Raw genomic sequence first — 27416 nt, forward strand, 5'->3', positions numbered from 1 at the left:
CGTGGATGAAGCCTAAGGCAGGAGGGGCCAGGAGAAGGGTGGGTCAGTGGGTGTACATGTGTGTGGCCAGGGCAAGCAAGGAACTTCTTAGGGGCTTGACTGTCAGCTCCTGGGAAGAGAGCCCCAGCCCTCACCCCCTCCCCATGCTCCTACCTCAGGCAAAGCTGCCTACTGGGGAGAGACCACTGGAAGTCTCAGAGTCCTGGGAGAACGTGTTGTTGGGGGTCTCTTGGGAAGGGGCCTCCCAGGTTATCAGGAGTTTCAGCAAAGCTTCCCTGGAGAAGAGGGGGGAGTAAAAGGGGTCCCTTGGGAGCCTCGGGTTTCCTGGACCTGCGCCATGGGCTCTCTCTTGGCCATAGCCCCTAGCACAGCCGGTTTGGTGTTTGCTTATTTTGGTTATTTTTTGATCAGATATTTTGGCGCTGTGCACACTGCCTCCTGTTGCCATGGCAGCCGTGACAGGGGCTGAGGCACCGTGAGAAAAATACCAAAATTAATGAGTGAGCGAAAGTGCAGCCGAGAGAAAAACAAGGTTAAAAAAAGAGTTAAAACAGTAATGAAAACAGGCTTCCCAGCTCCACAGCAGAGCAGCTGCTGAAGCCTCCCCAGAGCGGCAGCCCCCGCCCAGCCTCAGGCTCCTGGCATCTCCCAGACCTCAAGGCAGAACTCGCTTGCCTTCCCCTACCCAGCCATCCACCAGTGCAGCAACAGACACTCAGAACCATCCCAAGCACAACAGTAGATCAGCTCCAACAGCAGATCAGTCCCATCTCAGGTTGCATGCTGCCTCCCAGAACAGCATCCCAGGGAACAGCTTCTCATCTCCTAGGCAACAGAGTCTGGGCTACAGCCCCCACACAACAGTGGTCCAGCTATATTACTAGGAAATGGCCTCCCGGCTACACGTGAGCTTCAGAGCTATGGCTGCGGGCATAACAGCCTCCCAGCTAGACTCCTGCACACAGTAACAGCACAGCCACCCTTCTGGGCAACAGCATCTTAGTATAGCCAATCCCTGGTACGCTGTCATCACAGCTATAGCTTCGGGACCAATAGCGTCCCAGCTACAGTCGTATACACAACAGTGGCTTTGCTCTGATCCCAGGTAACAGACTTCCTCCCAGGTACAGGCTCCTAGCAACAGCCTCTCATCTCCTAGCACCCAGGCAATGGCTCCAGCTACAGCTCTACCTACGTCATATTTTCGGAGAACTGCTTCTTTGCTGTGGCCATTCTCATGGGTGCCAGCCTTACACCTAGAGCTCCAGACCCAGTGGCATTCCAGTTACAGCCCTCCCCTCAAAATGCACACGTGAACACACACATGTACACACACACATGGCTTGGCGACAGACTCTTCAGTAATCTGGTTGTTGTTCTGACTATAGCCTATGCACACCAGGTGAGTAGCATTGCCACAGTATGTGAGCTGCCATCAGAAACAACCCCCTTTCTGTTACAGCGCCTGGCCCTACAGCACCCTAGTCCTCTTAGCCATAGCCCATCCCAGGTACACATATATCACAGCAAGAACCTAAAGCCACAAGAATATCAACCACTTCCACACGTAGCATCCCCCAGGCTCCAATCCCTGGCAAGAGTCTCGGCTGGAATCTCAGGCACCATCAGTTTCGGGAGCCCCCCAGTGCTCAGTGCTCTACTTGCCAACCAGGTCCCAGTTTGGTATGAGGCCAGGAGCCTGGCTTCTCTCCTCTTCAGATGCCTCCTCTTAGTCCCTGCCCTTTGCCTGCCCTCCTTTCTGGGGGAGATGGTACCATTCCCATATCTTCATTGCCCCAGGCTCAGGCCCACTCCCCACCCAGAGCCCAGCCTGGCAGCTGGGGTAGGAGGAGATGGGGAGCAGGGAGAAGAGTAGACACACCCTGTGTTGCTCTGGCCCAGTTCTGCTCCTACCACTTGGTGCAGGATTTGGGTTTGATGGTGGTGGAGCAGGGAGGATGGAGGAGAACATCTGGGAAATTAGCATTTCCTGCCCAGCTCTGCGGCTGCCTATCTTGTTCAGCCCTGAGCAAGGAATGAGAACAGAGGAGCCTTTGAATGGCTCCAAGCAAGCCGACTGGGGAGGGTTTGCTGCAGTGGGCAGTGGGCACATGCTGGGGGCAGGGAGGATGGGGCCGCTCCTCTGTGGAAGATTTCTTCTCCCTGGGCCACTGATTTCTTCCTTGGAGCTGTGCTCAATGATGAGGAGAGTGTGAGTTTTGCAGGGGACAGAGATCCAGAAGCCACTTACAAGACGGATCCTCCTTTCACTAGCGCACCCCATCTCCCATCCAGAGCCTCCCACCTGGGCTCCTGGGGTTGAGGGCTGGGAGTAGGGACTAGAACAAGGCCCAGGTCAGAAAGGGAGGCTGGCTGAGGGGGGCTGCTCTGTAAGAGATCTTGGGCAGTCCTTGCTTGCCCCCTTAGCTGGCCAGAGATCCCACCTTACCCTGAAGAGTGTTCCACAGAGAGGTGGGGGGTAGGGGAGAAAAAGGAAAGAGGGAATGAAAGAGTGGTAGGGATGGGAAAATGGGGGAGGACAGGAAAGAGACAGAGGCTATGACAAATAGAGGCCCAGCAACCAGTCATCCCGTAATAGGCCTTTCCAAACCCAGTGCCAGGCCTTGCCAGGGATAGCCTTCCTCATTCTTCCGTCCTAGAACACCCTGGCTAGGCCTATATGTGGTAAAAGGCAGGGGGTCATATGGAAGTGGGGCACTTTGGAGCCTGGGGTACCAAACCCTGAGCGCAGGAAAGGGAGTTCCCAAGCTGCTCAGAGGCCTCTAGATGGCGCCAGAGAGCCAGAGCTGAGCTGGAGAAACTGAGAATCGGAGTGTGTAAGACACTGCGTGTGACACCGTGTGTGACTCGGTGAGTGTGAGTGTGACAGGGAGCGTGTGGCACTGTGAGGGCGTGTGACACAGGCCGTGACACTGCGCGGCCTCGTGGGGCAGGGACCCGTATGAGTCTGTGAATGTGTGTATGTCACTGGTAAATATGGGGGGGCCACAGCTCCATCCCGCCCTGAGGGCAGGTGACAGGGGGACCCTCGAAAAGCCCGAGCTCTGGCGTGTCACCTCATTCTCACTCTTGTATATTTCCCCCATCCTCATTCTAGAGGAGCCCCCGAGTCCCATTACCCTCCTCCTCCCAAGGTCCCCTCCACAGCCCCACCCCCACGGCTTGCTGCGGCCACCGAGGCTGACCGCTCTGCGGCTTCGGCCAGAGGGGGAGGGGTGGACTGCCCCGGAGCGCAGTGGGGAGGGAGGGCCACACGGGGTGATCTGGGGGTCTGCGCGGGAAGAAGGTGGATGTGGAGAAGCAGATGCCCTCCAGGGAAGAAGGCACAGGGGAAGACATTTCCCCTGCCCGACTTCCCAAGAGGCAGGGTAGGGGACAGGTGTTTGAGTGAGGTTAGGAACGGAATTCAGGAGGGTCCCAGATGGAGGCTCGGGTGGGATAAGTGCAAGGTGAAGACCCAGGGAGGGGGACGGCCCGTGTATCCGGGTCCCGGGGAGTGAGGGGATAGCGAAGGGGGGTCGTGGCTTTGGGGAGCGGTGCTCGGGGTCCCCTCCCAGAGGGACCAGAGCGGTCCCGAGCTCCACCTCCCGGCCGGGAGGGTGGGGGGAGGGCGGGGAGGCGGGAGGGAGGAGGGCAGGCGGGCCAGGAGGGAGGGGGGAGGGAGGGGGCGGGCCGGGCTGTGCGCTCCGCTCGCTGCTGGCTCCGCCGCCGCCGCCGCCGCCGCCGCTGCCGCCGCCGCCGCCTCACACACTCGGGGAGCGGGAGCGCGGCGCGGACGCGAAGCCGCCGGGGCTGCTGTGCCCAGAGCCAGCCGGAGCCGGAGCCGGAGCCTGAACCGCAGCGCCAGCCCGAGCCGTGCCGAGCCGCAGCCCGGGCCGGGGCCGGTGGCGGCTCATGGACAGCAGGGCCGGCGGCCGGCGCTGCCCCGAGGCGGGTAAGGATCCGGTGGCGGTGGAGGCAGCGGCGGCGGCTCCGGGTCGGGAGCGGCCATAGCCGGCGGGAGCTGAGGGAGGGGCGCTCAGCCGAGCGAGGCCACGGGGGCCCAGGCGGTGCTCCGCGCGCCGGGGCTGAGGTGGGGGTGGCTGGGAGCTCGGACCGGGGGTTGAGGTCGGGTCATCCCGGCCTCCAAAGTCCGCGGCGAGAAGCGGAGCGAGGAGAGGGGCTGCTGACCCGGACCTCTGCCTCGGCGTCCCGCACCGCTGCGCGTTTGGAGCCGCGGGGAATAAGGGGACTCTAGGAGCGCGCCGAATGGAGGTGGTTGGGGGAAGCGCGCAGCCCCCACTTTGAGGTGGGGGGGCTCCCCGAGGACGAAGCAGGCAAGGACCCTCATACACAGCGTACACACACACTTGTTGGGCGACCAGCTCGGATCACTCGGGCGCTTCCAGCTCCCCGCGGGCACCCGGAGGGCCAGACCACGGACATATGTACACGCATACATACAGCCGTACATACGTGCGCACACACATACCTCCCGCACACCAGCGCCCACTGGGGTACCGTCACTAGCTCACCATCCGCTTCAGCGTCTGCACGCTCGGCAGCACCGACACACAGCCCGTGGCCATAACAGCAACAGAACACAACCGGGTGTGACATTCGGCGACATGAGCACACAAACACAATCCCGTGCCCTCATGGACGAGTGTCGCGGCCACAGTTCGCAAATGAACACTCAAAACCTAACCTCGCACGTACATATTCCTTTAAGGAACACACCCTAACGTAAATTATGTTACCCACTCCTTGGCCAGAGCACAGATGCACAGCACAGGTCTCGCTTGCCCCCCTCGACTGCACCCACAGAAACACAACCCCAGTGTCTCAGCACACGCCTTGACGGCACACACCCTAACACAGAAAGTAGAACCTACAGCGGCGCCTCACGGGCGCCAACACAGAATCCACTGCTTCACACAGCTTAACACGGGGTGTCACACACACCTTGCACCAACACTGTCACGTTACACCTGCAGCCTATACACACAAACACACACACTCAGTCTCTCTCTGCCTCGGAGGCCAGATTCCGTCCGGGGAAGCCGAGGGGCGGTCCGGCGAGCCCCTAGCGTCCCTTCATCTTAATCACGACATTGTTATTGTGACTATCAGCACCGCGGGAACCCTAGGGGCTGGCCGGACCGGCTTCCCCGCCTGCGTCTCCCCCACCCCCACTCCGGGGCCGGGCCGGCCGGGTATTCCCGGAACAGGCTGGACTGGCAGGCCGCGCCATCCCGGCTCCCCTGGGCTTCAAGGCCCTAGGTCCCTTTGCAGAGGGTGCAAGCCTGGGGCGGTGTTTGTGACCCCCTTCGGGCCGTTTAGCTGCGTTCTGCGAGCCACCTGGGTCCCCAGCACACCTGGGTCCCGCACACCTGTGTCCCTCTCACACCTGGACGCCCTTTCCGCCGGGTGCCGGCTGCAGGCCAGAGTCGGGTGCGCGGGCAAGGCCCTGGGGCCCGAGGGGAGATCGCGGCACGCGCAGGAGCAGAACTGGTAGGCGAGATGGACTCAGCTACCCTCGGGAGCCCAGACTTCTGGCCTCAGTTTCCCCAGCAGTGATTGGCGACTGTTTTTTCTAGCTGGAAATATTCGGTGTAGCGTTGAGGTCTTTGAGGATTGAGCGCGGGGCAAAGACCCCTTTCCGCCAGCCGTGAGAGGGTCCGTTTCAGGAGAATGTCCCCACCCGGCCTGGCTCGCCACGCTTTGTGATTCCGGCTCCGGCTCCCTCCCCGCCCCCTCCTGGCGCCCGCTGCTCGGCTCCCGCCGACGCCCGCTTGCTGGGGACCCTAGGCAGAGGGCCGAGATGCGGAGGAGGAGGGATTCCCCGTGGCGGCCCTTGGGGCAGGGGGCGGAAGGGGCCCACTGGCCGAGGCACGTTCTCACCGCGCCCCCGCCTCGCCTTGAGCTCCCGGAGGCCCTGTGTCGCTGGGGTGGGGGTGGGGCCGCCCGAGTCCGAGGAGGGTGGAGGAACAGCCGTCCCCCCCGCCACACACACACTGCTGCGTCCTCTGGGAGGAGACGCCCGCGCTCTGGGTGTGTGCGGGGAGCACCCGCTGACCACAGCGGTGCAGACAGGGGACCGCCGGGGCGGCGACGGAGTCCAGGACATCGTGCCGGAAGACGGAGGGAGCCTTCCATTACCCGCTCTGAGCCAACCTTCGGTAGCTGCCAGGAAAGAGGGCGCTCAGAAGGTGTTTGTGACAGCCTAGAGGTGGGGGCTACTTGCTTGATGGGGAGGTCTAGGAGGATTGAAATCTGTAATTACAATTAGACCAGGGCGTGGAACGGAATCAGGGAAGAGGAGTGAGAGGGGCCTCCAGAGACAGGCAGGGGTAATGTAGTAGGGGAGCAGATCTGGTTTCAGTTCTGGCAGCTTTTAGTTTCCCCTCTCTGCCCCAAGCCAGTTCCCAGAAGGACTTCAGCTGGAAGAGGGTGTCTTGCTGGTCTGGCATCTTCCTGGCGGAGGGGCTGCTGCTGTGGCTACTTGGTCAGGGGATCTGGGCTAGAGAGAGATGGGAGGAGAGGGGTGGAAGCATGGGAGAGGGCCTGGGGGTGGGGGTAGGAGATGGAGGAGGCCCTTCTGATATGGTAGGGCCCCCCCCCCTCCGCCGACCATGAGCAAGGATAGCTGGTGCTGCAGAGTGAGATTCTTTCCACAATGTATTGAGCACCTGCTAGCTGTATCTGCCAGGGCCCGTAGTGGGTGGTGAGGATGCAGTATAGTGGTGAGATCTACGCCAACCTTGTCTTCCTAGGTCTTCCCAACGAGCAGGGGATGGGTTCGTTTGTTTACTGAACAGAGGAGCACCTACTGTGTGCCTGGTGCTGGAAATAAAATGCTCTGTTCAGTTATTTTATACGTATACTGGTCCTTCACAATATAATAGACCTGAATGCCACAGATCTCATCTCCCAAATAACTTCCAAGAGCCAGAATTGGTTATTTCCATTTCACGATATGGAAATAGGTTCAGAGAGGTGAAGTCACCCGGCCAAGGCCACATGGCTAGGAAGTGGTGGAGCAAGGGTTTGAACCCCAACATTCTGACTCCAGAATGCAGGTGCCTGGAAGCCCTGCAGAGGCTAATAGAGGGTTGTGAGAGAGAGGGGAGAGGAGCCAAGGGCTGGGCACTTGCTCACTGTGGGAAGCCTCTGAACAGCCCCACCCCACACAGCCCTGCTAAGGCCTACCCTACTCTCCCAGAGGTTGGCTTTGTCCTTTGGTTTTTGTGCCCACAGTGGCAGTGGCTGCCGCGTAAGAGTGCAGGGGTAAGGCTGGGGGGTCAGAGCTGACTTGGTCAATGGGACACAGATGGCTGCCTCCGGGTGTTTTAGCATTCAGCAGAAAGTGGACCCTGGTCCCTGAGGTGGGCTGGAAATGAAGGCTCCAGGTGAACCCTCACTGCTATCCTCCCCCCCGCCCCCAGCGTGTGGACACAGATGGCGGTTTCCTTGGGCTTCCCTGGACTCTGCCCCCTCATACCTCACTGCTCTCCTCAGGCCTGAGAAGAATGAGTCACAGTTCGCCCTGCAGCTCTGCTTCTCAGGGTCCTGGGTGCCTATGTCACTGGGCAGAGGTGGGGACACCCTTGCCAGGAAGGCAGCAAGGGCAGATAAGGAGCTAATGGCTTCAGAAGCTGCCACCTGGGACTAATGACTCTCCATAACCAACCATACCTGGGCAAAGTTCAGGGATGGTGGGGGCAGGGGTGAGGAAGGGCTGCCTCACTGCTGCTCCTGGCCCCTCTGACTCTGTCCCTGCATCCCCAGGGCCTCTGGGTGAGGGGAGGGGACAGCTTCAGGCTGGGAGGCTTGGGGTTGTTCAGGCCTTGAACCCTAAGCCCTCTCTCTTTCTTTCCTTGCCAGGGAAGTTTGGCAGCCCAGGGATGGGGTGGGGTTAGGGGGGGCTACTCAGCCAACATATTCTAGCCTCTGAGACTTCTGTGGATTTTCCTTCCCCCCCCACCCCCCATCCAGCCTTTTCCCCAGACTGGGATGTGAAGAGGCATTCTTATTTCTCAAATCTTGACTGCTTAGTACTTCTGTGACCTGAGACAGTTCGTGGTTCTTTCTTAGCCTCAGTTTGATCATCTGTACGATGGGAGGCAGTGTGATAATAAACTACCTGTCTGGGAGGGTGGGGAGGATTAGATGGGATAATGTATGTAAATGCAGTAAGACCTCAGGGAGTGTTAGCTGGGATGATGACGACAACCGCAGTGATGATGATGGCAAAGATGACAGAATTTGCACTTCTTTCTCAACTCCAAGGACCTAGTACGTTTCCGAGGTAGTCTTTCCCTCATAGTGCATCCTGTTTCCTCCACCCTACTGCCTGGGGGTTTCTCCAGGTCCCTCCCCCAGAATCAGAATTCCGGGTGGGGGGGCAGATGATACTCATTTTAAAGGAATGTTCCAGGTGCTTCATGGGCCTTAAACCATCTTCAACTCTTGCCTTCACTCTGGGTAGCCACCCCTCCAAACCCATGTTCCCCTAAATTCCTACCTCCCAGAAACACCCTTTTCCCCATACCTTCCTGGCCTTGGATATTTCTCTGTGGTTCCCTTTCCAACTCTGAGGTTGTATACCATAATACCTTTCCTGATTTCTCTGCTGGCTGGAGGTCAGGGATCTTCTAAGGGTGACAGGGTGAATGAGTGAGACAGAAAAAGAATATGTATGGGGGGGGGGGCTTCCAGTGTCTATGCGGCCTGGGAGGCCTGAGGGGTCAGAGCCCTGGGTTTTGACCCTGAGAGGGGGAAGGACGGGCTTAATCTGTAGCTCTTCGAGCTGCTACAAATCAAAGTCACCCTGACTCTGTCAGACCACAGACCTCTGAATTTATAGCCAAAATTTGTGAGCATTCATTTTTCTTGAAAAAATCTGCCCCATAGTTTCATAAAATTCATGAAGGGGGCTGTGATCTAAAAAGGTTAGGAATCCCTGTTCTGGAGAGTGAGTGAGGCAAGCAGTCACTGCCTTATTTCTCCTCTGTGTCAGGTTTAGGGTAATTCCCATACAACCCCCACCCTGCCAAGACTTATGCGTGGAATTGGTGTGCAGAATGATCCACTGTGTGTGTGCCATGGGGGGAAGGCGGGCTAAGGTACCTAGAAGGGAATGAGGTTCTCTGGAGACAGTCCTCTGGGGGTGTTTGGGTTGGAGCTTGAAAGTAAGATGAGCCTTGTGCCAGGTCCATGCAGGTAGATGGGAAGTGGCTAGAGGGAAGGATCCTCCTTCCTTTAAAGAGTTAAGATTGCAACTAGGAACAAGCACACACACTAATCTGATAATAGCCTCATATACGTTGAGCACTTTACTGCCAAGGAGTGACCAGGGAGGAGGTGCGGTTTGGGAGTGCTACGTGAAGGAAGTGAAGTGTTTGACTTCTGTAAGGAATCTGCATTCACTGAGCATTTGCCGAGAGTCTACTATGGACCTAAACAGAGAAGGATTAAATTTGACACCAATAGGTTCTTGATGGAGTAAGGGAATTAGGCAAGGAAATAAGCAGTGACCACCCAGAAAGTGCCAGGATAGGCTAAACCTGGGAGCTAAAGTAGTCCTTCAGGAGCTCTTACTGAGTGCCTACTGTATGCCAAGTCCAGGGCAGGGTCCTGAGGATGTAGGAGCAAACAAAGCAGAGGCTCTCTTCTCTGCTCAGTCTTGTAGGAAAGACAATTGACAAATGATTTCTCATATAACAGCTACATAACTACAATTGTAAGTGCTGTAAGGGAGCATTTGTTGAGTACTTCATGTGTGTGCTAGGCATTTAGCCCACATGATCTCAAACTCCCTAGGAAATAGGTGGTGTTATTCCCATTTTACAGATAAGGAAACTGAGGCCCTAAACCATTTTTCTCCTGCTCAGCACCCAGGAAATGGATAGTTGGGGTTCTCCTCAGACTGTCTGATGTCTCCTCCACCCTGATTCCTTACATGTGCCAAATGATTACAACCAAACAAAAATGACAAACGGTCATTGAGTTTGAGCTGTTGTGAGCTCCACGATAGCAGATTGAGTCTATCTTGTATGCTGCTGTGTCCCAGTGCCCAGGACCGAGCCTCGCACATTGTAAGTGCACAGTAAACAGTTGTTGAATGCGTGGTGCCCAGCTCTGTGAACATGCGTGGGTCGGGGCAGGGGAACGAGTGTAGGGAGTCTGGCCCTACCTTCAGGAAGTCTGGCATTTGGCTGGGGAGCCAGAGAACACAGGAATAGGTGCACAGTACTGGGGCTGAACGACACAGGCAGGTGGGCGGGGTCCGGGCAGCTCAGTGATTCATTGCCTTGGGATTGGGGCAGACAATAGTGGCTGTGAGTTGGAGAAAGGAGAGGTCACCGTGGGCTGGAGAGGCCTGGGAAGGCTTCCTGGGGGACCAGAGCCTGCCTTCAGTGGGGTAGGTGTGGTCTATGACAAGGATGGGTAGGATTTCCAGGTGGGGGGGCAGGTATTTCAGATGCAAGTGGGGAGATGGGGAAAGGAGAGTGAGCCTGAGCCCTCTGCTGAAAATGCAGGGCCTGACTTTGGATTTGAATAGAGGGGCTGGCCATGGTTTTGTTGGAGAGAAGGAAGGGGTCAAGACTGGGACAGTAGCAGGTCTGGCTGGGGTCTGCAAATGCATAGCCTCAAAGCTGGTAAGGGGGGAGATGGGTGGAAGTGGGTTATTGGGGTGATGAGTGTGCAGCTTGTAGTTGCCTATGGCATACAGCACTCCAATTGGAAGGATTTGGGGGTGGGCACGGAGAAGCAGGTCAGAGATGGGACTGGACCCGTCAAAGGGGGAGGGGCCAGGTATGAAATAGGGGCCAGATGTTTGTGGGGAGAGGGGTCAAATAGGAGCCAGATGTTTACTGAGAGACTGGGAGCCGAGCCTGGAGGGGAGTGGTCAGGAACAGGCTGGTGGTGGCATTGGCAGCTCTGTCCCAGTTAGACCTGCTGGGCTCGCAGTTGCTAAGGACAGGCCAGGGCAGCTCCCAATGCCAATTCCAGGGCTAGTCAGCCCTGACCACAGTCCTGATCCCAATCTTGACCTCTACACTCTTCTGCCACACACCTGTCAGTGTCTCCCCTCCTCCCAGTGGAAACATCGGGAGGAAGGGAGGAGGAGGCCTGGGAACCGAGCCGGGGGCAGTGTGTGTTTGGGGGGAGGTGGGTGGCTAGCTCCTACTCTTCAGCTCTAGCTGTTTCCAAGCCTTGATGGGTGCCTAGTTTAATCTGGCCCTTCATGGGGATGGGGGCATTGGGCACTCTGGGTGATTACTGTCAGGAAAGAGGGACTTGACGTGTCGTATCTCATACGCATATACTGACTGGCATCTCAGAAGGAAGAGAAACGAGACATCTTCCCGCTCCCTCCAGCCATCCTGAGTGGCCCTCAGTGTGGGGTCCAGGGAACATAAGGGGTGCCTGTGTCTCCTTCCTACCATGTATATGGGGGGTGCTTCAGGGCTTACCCTTCCACTTGCTGTCTCTCCGTATCTCAGTATCAGGGTAATTACCATGGGTGACTAAGGCAGGGTGCTGGTGAGAAGGAGGTGTTGGGCAAAGCACAGAAGAGAGAGCAGGGAGGAGGGACTGTTAGGAGGGTTAGGGCGTTCCGTGGGCGGGAGCTGCTCTAGACCTGTTCCAGGCCCTTACCGGCTCCTCCAGCTGGGGCAGACGGCAGACGCTGCTGCTACACCCAGCTGTGGGGGTGAAACTCAGGGTTCTGGGTTCTGGCATCAGGGTTCTGGGCTGGGGCTGAGCTGTCTTCATGGGATAGCGTATAGATGGCAGGGGGAGAGTCAGGGCCTGGCTTGGGCAACCCTCAGGGCCAGGTCCCTTTTCCCAGCTGACCTCCTGTTTTGCCTCTTCTCCTTGCAGCCCTCCTGATTCTAGAGCCTGCCAGGATGGGGCCGCTGAGGCCCAGCCCAGGTCCCGGGGGGCAACGGGTGCTGCTGCCCCCCTTGCTGCTGGCGCTGCTGCTTCTGCTGGCGGCATCCCCAGGCCAGGCCACTCGGGTGGTGTACAAGGTGCTGGAGGAGCAGCCCCCCAACACCCTCATCGGGAGCCTCGCAGCTGACTACGGTTTTCCAGATGTGGGCCACCTGTACAAACTAGAGGTGGGCGCCCCATACCTGCGGGTGGACGGCAAGACGGGAGACATCTTCACCACTGAGACGTCTATCGACCGCGAGGGGCTCCGGGAATGCCAGAACCAGCTCCCTGGTGAGCCTTGCATCCTGGAGTTTGAGGTGTCTATTACAGACCTGGTGCAGAACGGCAGTCCCCGGCTGTTAGAGGGCCAGATAGAGGTACAGGACATCAATGACAACACGCCCAACTTCGCCTCGCCCGTCATCACGCTACCCATCCCTGAGAACACCAACATCGGCTCCCTCTTCCCCATCCCGGTGGCTTCTGACCGCGATGCTGGCCCCAACGGTGTGGCATCCTATGAGCTGCAGGCCGGGCCCGAGGCCCAGGAGCTATTTGGGCTTCAGGTGGCAGAGGACCAGGAGGGGAAGCAGCCACAGCTCATCGTGATGGGCAACCTGGACCGGGAGCGCTGGGATTCCTATGACCTCACCATCAAGGTGCAGGACGGTGGCAGCCCCCCACGTGCCAGCAGTGCCCTGCTGCGAGTCACTGTGCTTGACACCAATGACAACGCCCCCAAGTTCGAGCGGCCCTCCTACGAGGCTGAACTGTCCGAGAATAGCCCCATCGGCCACTCGGTCATCCAGGTGAGAGGTCCCTCCATCTAACTGTCAGGGTTCCCACCTTTAGAAACGGGAGCTCAGCCCCACCTGGTGAGAGTGCCCTTCACTTAGGGGTAAACTGCCAGGATACTGTGGCAAGAGCTCTTCTCCCCAGCCCCCAACCGGCGAGACCTTCCTATCCCAGCAGGTGATATTACTTTCCTCTATCAAGCTACTTAGTACAGGGGCGCCCGCGTGGCTCAGTGGGTTAAGCGTCTGCCTTCGGCTCGGGTCATGATCCCAGGGTCCTGGGACTGAGCCCCGCGTTGGGCTCCCTGCTCGGCAGGGAGCCTGCTTCTCCCTCTCCCTCTGCCCACCCTCCCCACCCATGTTCATACGCTCTCTCTCGCTCACTTTCAAATAAATAAATAAAATCTTAAAAAAAAAAAAAAAGGCTACTTCGTAAGAGTGACATAGCACAGGAACAGCAGTCCCCCCCTCCCCGAAGCAGACTCAAGTTGGAGAAACTTCGGAGAAGTGAAACCCCCTCCCAAGTCAAGTGATACCCTCCTCCCTAGCCAGGCGAGCCAAGTTGGAGCAAGAACAGTCTCTCCAGAGATGAGAATATCTTCCCAACCAGCGCCCTTTAGCCAGATGAGATTTTCCCGAAGCTAGAGGACAGAGCCTTTCTTTGCCTCTCCCTGACAGTCAGATGAGATTATTTTCACCAAGTGAGTCCGCAGAGTTCTAGAAAACTGCATTCAGATGTCTGTCTGCACACCAGCTTCCTTCCCTAGGCACAGGGTGCTCATGAGTATGGGGTGCTTGGCACAGTGCGGGGTCGGTTGCCTCTGCTGAAGTTCTCAGCACCCCTCTCCATGGGAACTGCCCCAGGGGCTGGGCAGCTTGGTGGGGCCAGGGCCAGGGAGGGAGCAAAGAAAGCGTCCCCGCAGACAGGTGGGCGTATCTCCCGCTGTCATCTCAGCCCTGGCCTCCTGCCAGCCCCAGCTCCTTTCTCCTTCCCCCTGGGCTGGAGCTGTCTGTCTTTGAAGTGAGGGAGCTGAGGAGGGCTCGGCCTGCCCTGCACACCGTTATGGTCCTGGGAAGCCCTTCCTTCTGTGTCCTTAAACTGAAGCGGGGCATGGGGAGGAGTGTTAGCCTTTTTTTTAGAGGCTGGTGGACTTGAACATGTAGAATAGAGTCTGAGGAAGAAAAGGGAGACAGACAGTCGGAGATGGTGAATAATAACAGCCTGGGTGCCAGGCACTGTTCTGAACACATTATGTATATTATGTCATGGAATCCTCACAGTACAAGGTAAGCATTATCCCCATTTCACCGATGGGAAACTGAGCCCACAGAGATTTGGAAACCTGCCTGATCTCACGCAGCTGATGTGTTCACATCCCACTCTGGCTATGTCCAACAGTCTGGCTTCAAAGCCTGTGCGTGTAATAGCTGTACCCCTTCCAGTGGGCCGAAGCAGGAGAGTGGGGCAGAGACGGGGCTCGAGAAGGGGCAGAAAAGAGAGGATGGGAAAGGGGCAGAAATTGCTGAGCAAGGCTGGGAGGGCAACAGGGACAGAAGTGAAGAGTCACAGAGACAAAGGGAGGTAAGATGGCAGGAGAGGTAGATAAGAAGCCGGGTGACCAGTCTAGAGACAGGGAGAAGTGGGAATCCTAACAAAAAGGTAGGTGACAGAGAGATAGACTGGGGGCAGGGCGAGTGATGAGAAGAAACAGAGTTTGGCTCTCACAGGGGTAAACAGGGCCGGGGATAGCTGGGATGCCCTGCCCAGGTGTCTCCACCGTCGAAAAGGTCCTGGTGCCCGACAGGAAGGAGAGAAGACTAGCAGTGGTTTGAGAACCCACTAGATGCAGTGCCCAGCACTGTGTTAGCACTGATTTAGCACTGAGATGGACAGGTGGATGGGCAGATGAAAAGAGGTATAAATGCTATTTAGGGAGCACTTGCCACGTACCAGGCAGTGTTAGGCATTTTTACAAGTATTATTTAATTCTCACCACAGCCCTGTGAAATAGGTTCTATTATTATCCCATTTTATACATTTGTAGACTGAGGCTTGGGGTGATTGAGTAATTGGCCTAAGGTCACATAGTTGGGAAGTGGTAGAGCTGGGATTTAAACCCAGGACTCTTCTGCAGTGCTCCTCAGAGATTCTGCCAAGTTATAGCTGTCCTGTCCTCCCCGTTTCCCCCCATACACCCACCCCTACTGCCAGCACATTCTGCCTGACTGTGACATAATTCCAACCCTCTGTTTCTCCCTGACCAGCGGTACCTCGTGGCCATTCCCACCAGGTTCCTGCTGCCCCATCACCACCCGTGTTTGTATAGACTTGGGCTGAGTGTGCGTCGGCGTTGGCGTGGGAGGGCGTGCCCACTGCAAAGGGACAGACAGTTCATTGTTTGATGCTGGGATCCCAGCCCGCTGCGAGCACGCTCTGGGGCCTGCACCAGCCCCTCCCTCTCGGCCGCAGGCTCAGCCGCCCAGATTCCTCAAGTTGGTGCCTAGCCAGCGCCAGCCAGGAGAGAAGAAGCTGCTGAAACAGGTTTCCCCGGTTTGAGAGAAGCAGTGGCCCGGGAGGCTCCTGCTGACCCCTATCCCTACCTGGCTGCTTTCAAAAGAAATCCCCTCACCTGTGGCCTCCAGGTGGGCCTGTGGGTCTCCACCCATGCACAAACACACACGTGCACAAACACCTACCTTCTCACGCATTAACATATACTCCCAGTCTCAGAACACATGTATATGCACGCATGCATATTATAACGCACACATGTCATGCAGACATGCCACTTCTACTCCTCACACCTTTGCAGCCCTTCGGAAGGGTTGAAGGCCAGTTTAATTGGGTGGAAAGGCTGCCTCAGTTGCTAGTTGGATCCTCATCCCCATGTTTGGGCACACTAGTACAGGAATGGTAAGCAGAGTCGAACTGTGCCCCGTCCCATCTCTACTAGTTGCTTGTAACACAGGGGAGGATCCGCAGGCTGCGTCTGTGCTCCTCAGGGAGAGATCAGTACTATCTGCCGCTTGTCGGGGTTGGGAAAAGGGCAGTCTATGTGCTGCTTTTGGGAAGGGTGCCGCATGAGATGAGTTCTGTCTGCCGTGCTCATGCAAAGGCAGCTCACGTGTCCCCTGATGTGCTATCCCGGGACTAACCCATCCCTGTTTTCCTTGTTTTCCTCCCCTGCCCTGTAGGTGAAGGCCAATGACTCGGACCAAGGTGCCAACGCGGAGATCGACTACACATTCCACCAGGCGCCCGAGGTGGTGAGGCGTCTTCTGCGACTGGACAAGAACACTGGACTTATCACTGTGCAGGGCCCTGTGGATCGTGAGGACCTAAGTACCCTGCGCTTCTCGGTGCTCGCCAAGGACCGAGGCACCAACGCCAAGAGTGCCCGTGCCCAAGTGGTGGTGACCGTGAAGGACATGAACGACAATGCCCCCACCATTGAGATCCGGGGCATAGGGTTGGTGACCCATCAAGACGGGATGGCTAATATCTCGGAGGACGTGGCAGAGGAGACAGCCGTGGCCCTGGTGCAGGTATCTGACCGAGATGAGGGAGAGAATGCAGCTGTCACCTGCGTGGTGGCAAATGACGTGCCCTTCCAGCTACGCCAGGCCAGTGAGACGGGAAGTGACAGCAAAAAGAAGTACTTCCTGCAGACCACCACTCCACTCGACTACGAGAAGGTCAAAGACTACACCATAGAGATTGTGGCTGTGGACTCTGGCAACCCCCCGCTCTCCAGCACCAACTCGCTCAAGGTTCAGGTGGTGGACGTCAATGACAACGCCCCTGTCTTCACCCAGAGCATCACTGAGGTCGCCTTCCCAGAGAACAACAAGCCGGGTGAAGTGGTCGCCGAAGTCACCGCCAGCGATGCCGACTCGGGCTCTAATGCGGAGCTGGTTTACTCTCTGGATCCTGAGCCAGCCGCCAAGGGCCTCTTCAGCATCTCGCCTGACACTGGAGAGATCCGGGTGAAGACATCCCTTGATCGGGAACAACGGGACAGCTATGAGTTAAAGGTGGTGGCAGCTGACCGGGGCAGCCCCAGCCTGCAGGGCACAGCCACCGTCCTTGTCAATGTGCTGGACTGCAATGACAATGACCCCAAGTTTATGCTGAGTGGCTACAACTTCTCAGTGATGGAGAACATGCCGGCGCTGAGTCCAGTGGGCATGGTGACTGTCATTGATGGGGACAAAGGGGACAATGCCCGGGTACAGCTCACAGTGGAGCAGGACAATGGTGACTTTGTTATCCAAAATGGTACGGGCACCATCCTCTCCAGCCTGAGCTTTGATCGGGAGCATCAAAGCACCTATACCTTCCAGCTAAAGGCGGTGGACGGTGGCGTCCCGCCTCGCTCAGCTTACGTCGGCGTCACCATCAATGTGCTGGATGAGAATGACAACGCGCCCTTTATCACCGCCCCTTCCAACACCTCCCACCAGCTGTTGACCCCCCAGACGCGTCTTGGTGAGACGGTCAGCCAGGTGACAGCTGAGGACATCGACTCCGGTGTCAATGCTGAGTTGACCTACAGCATCGCTGGCGGCAACCCTTACGGACTCTTCCAGATCGGGTCACACTCAGGAGCCATCACGCTTGAGAAGGAGATTGAGCGGCGCCACCACGGGCTGCACCGCCTGGTGGTGAAAGTCAGTGACCGTGGCAAGCCCCCGCGCTATGGCACGGCCTTGGTCCACCTGTATGTCAACGAGACCCTGGCCAACCGCACGCTTCTGGAGACCCTGCTGGGCCACAGCCTGGACACGCCACTGGACATCGACATCGCTGGGGATCCAGAATACGAGCGCTCCAAGCAACGTGGCAACATCCTCTTCGGTGTGGTGGCCGGTGTTGTGGCCGTGGCCTTGCTCATTGCCCTGGCAGTGCTTGTGCGCTACTGCCGGCAGCGGGAGGCCAAGAGCGGCTACCAGGCCGGTAAGAAGGAGACCAAGGACCTGTACGCCCCCAAGCCCAGCAGCAAAGCCTCCAAGGGAAACAAAAGCAAGGGCAAGAAGAGCAAGTCCCCGAAGGCTGTGAAGCCAGTAGAAGATGAGGACGAGGCCGGGCTGCAGAAATCCCTCAAGTTCAACCTGATGAGCGATGCCCCCGGAGACAGCCCCCGCATCCACCTGCCCCTCAACTACCCACCGGGCAGCCCTGACCTGGGCCGCCACTACCGCTCTAACTCCCCACTGCCTTCCATCCAGCTGCAGCCCCAGTCACCCTCGGCCTCCAAGAAGCACCAGGTGGTGCAGGACCTGCCACCCGCAAACACATTTGTGGGCACTGGTGACACCACGTCCACGGGCTCTGAGCAGTACTCCGACTACAGCTACCGCACCAACCCCCCCAAATACCCCAGCAAGCAGGTAGGCCAGCCCTTGCGGCTCAGCACACCCCGGCCCCTACCCCACCCCTACCATGGGGCCATCTGGACCGAGGTATGGGAGTGACAGAGCAGTTGCATCAGACCCGTGGGCTCACCAGCCCATAGGGGCCAACCCAAGCCAGTGGTGGGAGGTGGGACCAAAGATCTGGGGAGGCCGGGGCCTTGGTAATGACCCTTCTGCCTTGCCCAGGCACAGAGGGTTAGGCTGAGTGAAAATTGAGGGAGGGTGTGCTCTGTGGCATCCTCCTCCTTGCCCCCTCCCCACTGGGAGAGGCCTGTGACTGTCAGTTCCCGAGACACTAGACCAGCTGCTGGGTCTTGCCAGTGGGGGCTGATGGGCAGGTGAGCAGAAGGGGTGGAGGCAGAAAGGGGGAAGGGAAGTGAAGAAGAAGTATACTCCAAACCTGGGTCTCTAGCTGAGACCACCCATTGGTGCTTCTCTAGAAGGGAAACAGGGAGACCTAGGGTCCTATTGGGTAACCGGGTAGGAACTCTGTCAGGGAGGGGGGCCTCCCTATGCGTGCCTTCTGTGTGTGCTATGTTAGCCTCTTCCCCACCCCGGGCTCCTGGGGCTGGGCTCTGGTTCCCCTTCCCCAGTCCCAAACACTTACCCTGACAATAAAGTTCTCTATTTTTGGAGTTTTGGTTTCTTATTTTCCCGGAACTGAGAGAAGGAGTGAGAGAGACTGGAAACGGCCCTTTGTCCTTCGGTCCCTACCCAATTTCCCCATCCCTTCTCTTTGCCCCTTCCTACTTCCTAGACCTGCCCTGTACCCCAACCCTATCTTCATTTACCATCATCCCATCTACCCCCACATCTGGCAACACGTCCTCTCACTCTGTGTTTGTGAGGCCTTCTCCCTAGGAATGACATCCTTCACCAAGAAAGGGCAGGTGCACTCAAGTGAGAGGCACCCAGGTCCTGCCCTTTGTCCACTGGCTGGGACTTGACCCTTCCAATCTATTCACACTGAGCAGCCCCTGACAGAGCTTGGGCCAGAGCACCTGGTGAGGGTGAAATGCAGCCCGCCCACCTCAGGTGAAGGCAGAGAAGCCCTTGATTATACCAGCCACCTTCCCTTGGGGCAAGATCTTCCCAAGTCCCTTTCCCAGCTCCTTCATCCCAACATCACTCAATGCCCAGCAATTACTGGGCCCTGCCCTGCGTGTCCCCGCCATGATCACCAGCCTGGGCTACCGGGAGGGAGGGCCCAGGGAGGGGGAGGGAATCCTCAAGTTCTTTGGATTGGCCTGCTCTGGATCCCTACACTTAGGGTGCTCCCTTCTGACTGAGGCTGAGGGACCCTAGTCCTGCCCCTCCTCCCTTCCCTCCTTCAGCTCCTTGCACTGGCCGTCCTGGGCTGCTGGCTCTCATTCACTCTCTCTCTCTCCGTCTCTCACTTCTTGCTCTCCTGGGTCTGCCCTGTCTCTGGCTGTGCCTGAGGGGCACTGGGGCTAAAGCCTGGGTGAGGGGTCTCAGGTCATAGGGGAGTCTCTGAGGCCAGAGGCAGCGTGTCTCCATGGCGACAGAAGAGGCTTGAGACACTCCCAGGAGGTCCAAGGCGCCAGCTCTCTACTCTGATTCCATCCACAAACTCCCCAGTGCCCTGGGGGTACCCCCAAAGTAAACACTCCTGGGGGCTTTGGAGGGGTGGGGCGTGGGCAAGTGAAATCTAGTTGCTTCTCATTTCTCCTGGACAAATAAGCATCTCTAGGGGGACCGCCAGCAACTCCTGACCAACCATTCTTTCTCTTTTGTTCCCACCCTTGCTGCCGCCAAGTTGCTCTTCTATCCCTTTAGCCTCTTCATCTCTTTTTCTTTCCCAGGGTCTGAGGGATTATCCCTTACTCAGCTGCAACCCAACACATCCATGGAGCCACATTGAACACCTCCTCCCAACATTCAGACACAACCAAACCACAACACCATTGTCATCATCAAAACACATAGGCCAAGTTCCTACTGTGTGATCAGCATGGTACTAGACCCTGAGGGGAAATGGTCATATTCCTACGAGGTACACGGGTGAAAAGATGAGGCAATTGAGCATCTTAAACGTGGCGCGGGAAGTGCCATAGTGAAGCTTTTCCCAGCTGGTTCCACTATTCCTTCTGCTACTAGGTGCTTCTTTTTTTTTTTTTTTACTCCTTACACAAGGTGCAATGGACCATACTCAGCACTTTACGTGAATTAGCTCATTCGATGCTCATAACTCTTTGTGACATAAGTCATTATAATGCTCATTTTCCAGAAGTGAAAACTGGTTAGTGGTGGAGTCAGAATTCAAACACAAAGCATCAGGAAATGTGATTTCCAGAGTCTGCTGTTATCTATAATGCTTTGTAAGAGGGGTCGCCCGATTAAGTCAGTTTGGGGAGTAAGAGATGCACCATCACATTAGTCTATTAAAGGCTCTGCGAAGCCTGCAAGAAAGGGGGGAGACCTGTTAAACTTTGTATAACTCTGGGTTTTCCAAATTTATTTGACCATAGTGCCCCCTCCCTTTCTTTGAGGAACACAGTGTGGGGAAAACATGCATAGGACATGGGAGTGGGCTCCTGGAAGGAAAATGTCAAACTTGAGCCAGCTCTTCGTGATGAGCAGGAGTTGGGCAGGAGGATTCCCAGGTAGACATCCTTCTGTGTCTGGGTGATGGCATAGTGACGATATCATTGCCCATGCAGAAGCTGATTGAAGAAAAAGAAGAATTTGGTTTCAGACTTGTTGAATCTGAAGGGCCAGTAGGGACAGCCAATAGGAAATACCCAGCAAATGTGTAGAACTTCAGGAAAAGTTCAGAAGTCAGAGAAGGAGAAGGAGACATCAGAGAGATTTTGGATCTAGGCTTTTTAAGATCTGATAGTGATAGAATTATAGGGAATGTTTAGGGTTGAGTATGCCCCAACCCTCCATTTTACAGGAAAAAAAAAAAAAAAAACCACAGGAAAAAGGGCCCAAGTGACATGCTTAGTAGGCAGGACTGAAGCTTTAGATGACCAGGTGTAGGTTTTTGGGGGAGGGAGGGCTGCTGGCTACCATCTTGGAGAAAACTGGCAAGAGAAGCAACAGACTGCCCGGTGCCTCACAAACCCCTACTGGAGACTGTTCACTTCGACCAGGGGGACGATGCTCCTTTACCACATCCCAGCCCCAGGTCAGTTTTAGGGACCTCGTCTGTCATCACCCAGACCCTTTGGTGTTTTGGATCACAACATGGATCCCAAGAAGGGTTGCCTGTTCGTGAAGATGAGGTGGGAGCCAAGATGGGAAGGCACTTCTGAGCCACCTTCCCAACAGCTTAAGAGCTCCTCGTCCTGACAACCTCCCCCACCCCAGCTGCCTTGAATGGAATGAAGATTGTAATGGATCGGAAGGTATCAGGAGGATGGGTCTGCAAACCCAGGATCCCCTCTTCTGGCCTTCTTGATAACGTCCTATTGAGGGTTTTAGAGTAAAGACAAAGCACCCGCGAAGTCTTAGAGGATTGGAGGGAGCCTGGAGACTCAGCAGCAATAGGGCCTGGGCCTGAGCTGCTCCCACCCCAGGCTTCCAGGGGCCCTGGGTCTACACCTTCCACAACTCCTAATTTGTGGATGGCAGGAAAATCAGTGGCAGTCCCAGGTGGGTGTTTGGGTGACTGTTGGTTGTGCCAAGTGCAAGCTGAGGCTGCCAGGTTTCTGGGAGGATCGTTAACCCGTGGCAGGCACACAGGGCTGCTGGCTGGGAGCAGCTTGTCCCAGTTCTACTGCCCCTACCCCAACCCCCAGTCCAAGTTCTAAGTCCTGGCTCCACCAAGCTGCAGCGCCTCCCAGAAACTCCTTCCTATTTCCTAGAAGGAGTCTCCCTTTGAGGCCAGCCTTCCCAATTGCTGATGGATGCCAGGCCCCTCCCCCTATGCCCAGGTCCTCCTGGGCCCTGCCCTCTACAGTTAATACTCTGTTTCCTGATCTGGAGGATGGGGGACTTTCCATTGTTCTGCTTCCCCACCCCCAAGGGGCCCCGGTTTGTTATCTTGTTATCCTTGTTATCGGTTTGCTATCGGGCTCCCTTTCCTCCTTCCCTCCCACCTTTTTCCACTCCCAGGCCTCTCCGGAGGGGGATGAAGTGGGGACAAAGGGGCTCGAGTGGGAGGGGACGCAGCAGGGAGTCCTGAGGCTGCCTACAGCATCACGCAGCAGGGGTAGGAACAGAGGATCAGAAAGACATGGGGATCTCATTTGGATGGAGGCAATGGGAAGTTAAAGAGCAATGAGACAGGTGAGCAGCTGAAGTTCAGGGGTGCTATTTGGCAATTAGAGAACTGTACTGGTATTGGTGAGCTGTTTTGGAATGAGGAGTTCATACTGCTTTAAGGAAGCTGTTCTAGAAATCAGACGCCTGCTCGTGATTGAGGCTATGCTGGAATTAGGGGAGTTGGCTGGTATTGTGCTATTCTGGTGTGGGCTGTTCTGGAATTAAAGGCTGTGCCAATACTGGGAAGCTGTGCTATGACGAGTGGTTGTACTGGATTAGGCTTATTGTGGTGGCCTGGGGGCTATAATAAACCTGGGGCCTGTGCTGCGGTGGGACTTGCAGTGTGTGGCCTTGGCTCTCCGGGGAGCTGTCCCAGAATTAAGGGGCAGTCCTCCACTGGGGTCTGCGCTTTCTTGCGGGCTCTGCTGTGCTACGGGGCTGGGCCTCTTCTCCGTTGCTGCTGAGGCCTGGGGGCCCGGGAGCTCTGGGGCGGGCCTGGCTGGGGCTGGGGGTGGCTCTGGTGGTGGGCCCCCCCCCCCCGAACCCGGGGCAGGCTGGCCTTCCAGCGATGACACTCCTTCTCCCTACAGTTACCTCACCGCCGCGTCACCTTCTCCGCCACCAGTCAGGCCCAAGAGCTGCAGGACCCGTCCCAGCACAGTTACTATGACAGTGGCCTGGAGGAGTCTGAGACGCCATCCAGCAAGTCATCCTCGGGACCCCGACTCGGTCCCCTGGCTCTGCCTGAGGATCACTATGAGCGCACCACCCCCGATGGCAGCATAGGAGAGATGGAGCACCCCGAGAACGGTGAGGAGCTGCAGCATGGTCAGGGCACCCCGGGCACGGGTAGAAGCTGAGAATGGTGATGTGACTTTAACAATATCCTCCATTTATTGCGCTCTTGTGTGTTCAGCGGCGGTCACTGTGCTGAGTGCTTTCAGCTATGTATTCATTTAATCCTCACAACTACTCTCTGATCTGAGAACTTGACTGTTCTCTTTACAGTGCAGGAATGTGAGGCTCGGAGGTTGAGTCACTTACCCCAGGTAATACGCAGGAAGTGACAGAGCTGGGAGGGGTTCAAACCCAGGCTTCTCTGACTCCAAAGACCTTGCATTCAGCACCACATTATACCACCTTCCTGGGAACAGGGACGGGGAGAACCGTGGCCAGAGGCCTCAGGCAGTGGTGAGGGAAACTTGAGGGACCTTTGAGGTCATGAGGGTCCCTTAATGGGGTCAGAGGGCCTTGAGAAAAGGGAGGGGACCCTGGAAGCTATGAGGAGCTCAGAAAAGGGTCTGATGATCCCCTGAGGGGAGGAACCAGAGAGGGTCTGGCTGAGGAAAGGGAGTGGGGCGGTCTGGGGAGGGGAAAGGCTTGTCTGGGCGCTGTGAAGGGTGCTGGCAGAAGGAAGGTCTGGGCCAGAGCAGAGGTCAGTGTGGGATGGATAGTGGGTGTGCTTTCAAAATGTTTGTGTGGTGTAGTGCGTGTGTGTGTGTGTGTGTGTGTGTGTGTGTGAAGGCATCCATGGTAGCCTCTGGAGGGGGAGAGTGAATAAGCTTCCCCTGGGGACTGAAAGACTCCTGCTTGGAGCTGTCCTCGGGTCTTGCCCCCTCCCTCAGTCCAAACTGCCCCCCGCCCCCCGCAAAGCAGATGGAAAGTTCCACTCCCCACCCCTCAGGCACAGGGCCCTTGTGTAACATCCCAGGCCCTAGGTCTCAGAGTGCCTGCCACCCCACCCTGCCCCTCCATGCTCTATCTCATGCCCGTCTCGTCCTTTTTGTGCCCGCGCAGAGCCGGCTGGCCGGAGCAGGCCCTGAGGCGGAGTGCCAGGTATGTGGGAGCTGCTCTGGGGTCTGGGGTCTGTGGGACTTGGCCCAGCACCCAGCCCCGCCCACCCGGTGCCCCTGCTCTGCTCTATGCCACCTTGGGTCCCCCAACCCTGAGCTGAAGAGCCTTGGTGCTTTGAGGGTTAACGACAGAGCTGTCCCCTCCTCACCTTGCACTGGCAGGAGGCCAGGCCAGGGTGGGTGGTATCAGGGGAGCCCCTGCCCCAGGCAGTGCTGCTCAGTCATGTCCCTGAGGGAGGGTCACCGCCTGGTACTGTCCCTGAGCAAGGGCGGGACAGGGGCAACTATGACAGGAAGTGCTCATGGCCCAGCCGTTCCCATGGAGACCCCCGCTGCCCAGCAACCACACCGGCTACTGATGTCAAGCGGCCAACTCCTATTCCCATGGGGGTTCTGGGCAGGGAGCCGGGGCTAGGCCAGGGGTGGTGGTTGGCATAGGGGGCTGGAGTGAGGTGGGGAGGGGTTGCATGAGTGTGCTTGTGACTGTGTGGGTGTGTGCTTCTATGTGAACTCCCCACGCAGAAGCTCATCCCCTCTCCCTGGCTTTAAAAGCAGGGGTCACTGTGCTGGGGTAGGGTGGGGTTCCAAGATAGCTGCGAGCATGGTGAGGCTTGAGGGGGTTCAGAAGGAAGGTATTGGCCCACCTTCATCTGAGGATGGAGAAGCCCAGTGTAGATTTGTGTGTCCATGCCTATCTGAGGATAGGCGTGTGTGTGTGTGTGTTTGTGTATGTGTGTGTGTGTGCGCACGCGCGCGCGTGGCTGACAGAGATATTGTGCCCTTAAGTGAGGATGGGGGTTCCCTCACCCCCTAAGGATAGGTTTGCTTCTTTAAGGCTGTCTGGAGATAGATGAGGGAGTGCGTGGATGGATTGTGTGTTTGTGCACCTGTCTGAGGGTAGATTTGGTGGGTGTGTTGATAGGAGAGCTGGAGGGTGGCTGAGGATGGAGGAACGCATCTATTTAAGGATAGACTGTCTGAGAGAGAAGAGCCTGTGGTGGATGGCAGGAGGCTGAGTGTCTATTTGCAGGTGTGTATGCCCGCGAAGTCAGTGGGCAAAAGGGGCGTGCACCCCTGTTCTGAGGCAGGGCGTAGGTGCCTGTGGGAAGCCCTGGGGTGGAGCTGAAGACCGTCCTCCCCCTTGTCTCGTGCAGACCTGCGCCCTTTGCCTGATGTGGCCATGACGGGCACATGTACCCAGGAGTGCAGCGAGTTTGGCCACTCCGACACGTGCTGGATGCCTGGCCAGTCGTCTCCCAGCCGCCGGACCAAGAGCAGCGCCCTCAAACTCTCCACCTTCGTGCCTTACCAGGACCGAGGAGGGCAGGAGCCTGTGGGCGCCGGCAGCCCCAGCCCCCCGGAAGACCGGAACACCAAAACGGCCCCCGTGCGCCTCCTGCCCTCCTACAGTGCCTTCTCCCACAGTAGCCATGATTCCTGCAAGGACTCGGCCACCTTGGAGGAAATCCCCCTGACCCAGACCTCGGACTTCCCACCTGCAGCCACACCGGCATCTGCCCAGACAGCCAAGCGCGAGATCTACCTGTGAGCCCCCTTCTGGCCGGTGGCCATGCCCCTTCCCCAGCCACCGGCCGGGTCCCAGTTGGGCCCATTCCAGGGTCCTGCTCCTGACCCCTTCAGCGTGGACTTCCCGGCCAGGGCCCCAAGTGGGGGTGAGTACTGGCCTCATGACCACGCAGGCCATTCCCCCAAGCGGGGTCCAGGTCCTCTCTCCTCACTTCATCCCCCGGCCCCTGGGAGACTTTCTTCCCCTTTATGGGGCTCCCCCCAGCTGGTGCCCAAGAGGGCTCCTCTACAATGACTAGGCTCCCTTCCCTCGACTTCCAGGGAGAACCCCCCTCACTTGGGGCAGATGGTGGAGTCAAGGGTGGGCAACACACTTTTAACTCATTGTTTCCCACATGGCCGACCAGGGCGGAGACAGGATGTCCCCATTCCAGCCCTGCTTCAGGGCTGAACTGGGGAGCCCCTCTCCCTGGGAACTCCCAGAGGAAACTCTTGACCACCAGGGGCTCCCTGAAGGGCTTTTGTTACCAAAGGTGGGGTGGGGATGGGGGTGGGAGTGGGGCGGAGGCCTTGTCTTCCTATACTGCTCCTGGGCTGGCCCACCTGCCTGCCACATGCCCATGCCTGATCCCATCTGGGCAGCCCCCTTCCCTGCTGGTCATGCAGTGTCTGTATATAAGGACCTTGGAATGATGTCCCCATTTCTGCCTGATTTGCAACTTTTCTTGTTGATGTTGTGTTGTCTTGGGGGACCCCTCTGGGGGGGGAGGCTGCCCTGTGCCCCCTCCTCCCTGCCGCAGTGCCCCCCACCCCAGGCCTCTACTGTTCCATGTTGTAAATACCCCTGGGGCCGTAGTGGGATGGGGGTGCAGGCCAGGGAAACGATGGGTGGGTGGGGGTGGGGATGGGGGTAACATTCGCCTATCAGCAGAGCTGGGCTTTTATTTAATTTTTTTTAAAAATACAAATCTCTATTTTTTTGGAACTGTTGCGCTGTGCCCTGGGGGGGGAAATCCCTGCTCAGGCTGGCCCCCCCACATCCAGATGAGCATCACAGAGGGGCCCTGAGGCTGTGGGGGGCAGCTGGACAGGGGTGGGATGACTGTGCCTCTGGCCTGGTTGGGTGAGTTGGGAGCAGGAAGGTTTGCTCAAGGGGTGGCTGGCTGCTGCCTCTAATAGGGGGAACCTGCACCCTGCCCCCTCCCTGCCCCCCACCCCCCAGCCCCTGCCATGACTGACCCGTCAGCCTGTAAAACCACCATTGCCTTGATCTCAGGGGGTGGGAAGGGCTGCCTCAGGGCACCCTGGGCTCCAGGCCCCCTTCTTCCAGTTGGGCTTCCCTTTGCCAGGGTCAGGGGTCCCCTGGGGGAGGGGGTGGGCAGATTGGGGGGCAGAGAAGCCCAGTCAGCCATGATGAGGTGGGATTCCTTTCTGCACCTCAGGGGGCCAGGGTGTGAGGGGCATCCTGTGGAGCCCTCATCTCCCACTGTGGCCATCTCAAAGCCTCAGTCCCTCTTCCTTCCAGAAACCCCCACTGCCTTGGCCCATACCTCTCCAGCTCCCCAAGGGGCCCAGGCTGGGAGGCTGGAGACTCAGGGTATGGCCTTGCTTGACTTAGTCTAAGCTTGGGGGGCGGCCCAAGGGTGGGAGG

General features: G+C 57.5%; 1 protein-coding gene across 4 annotated transcripts; it reads left to right on the plus strand.

The window, feature by feature from the left end:
* Positions 1–3746: 3746 nt before the first annotated feature.
* On the plus strand, positions 3747–26463 carry PCDH1 (protocadherin 1). 4 transcript variants are annotated; one of them, XM_036116395.2, is made up of 6 exons: positions 3747–3955; positions 11893–12755; positions 15936–18131; positions 22976–23195; positions 24183–24221; positions 25393–25531. In XM_036116395.2, exons 1-5 carry the CDS (start codon positions 3916–3918, stop codon positions 24206–24208), a joined length of 3345 nt encoding a protein of 1114 aa, XP_035972288.2. In that variant the 5' UTR covers positions 3747–3915; the 3' UTR covers positions 24209–24221; positions 25393–25531. The 4 variants fall into 4 exon arrangements, with proteins under 4 accessions (XP_035972288.2, XP_035972287.1, XP_077923500.1 ...); XM_036116394.2 differs by lacking the exon at positions 24183–24221 and having other exon boundaries at positions 3748–3955; positions 25393–26463; XM_078067374.1 differs by lacking the exons at positions 3747–3955; positions 24183–24221 and adding an exon at positions 6213–6232 and having other exon boundaries at positions 25393–26463.
* Positions 26464–27416: the final 953 nt, after the last annotated feature.

Source organism: Halichoerus grypus, chromosome 2 (genome assembly GCF_964656455.1).
Source record: "Halichoerus grypus chromosome 2, mHalGry1.hap1.1, whole genome shotgun sequence".
NCBI classification, from domain to species: Eukaryota; Metazoa; Chordata; class Mammalia; order Carnivora; family Phocidae; genus Halichoerus; species Halichoerus grypus.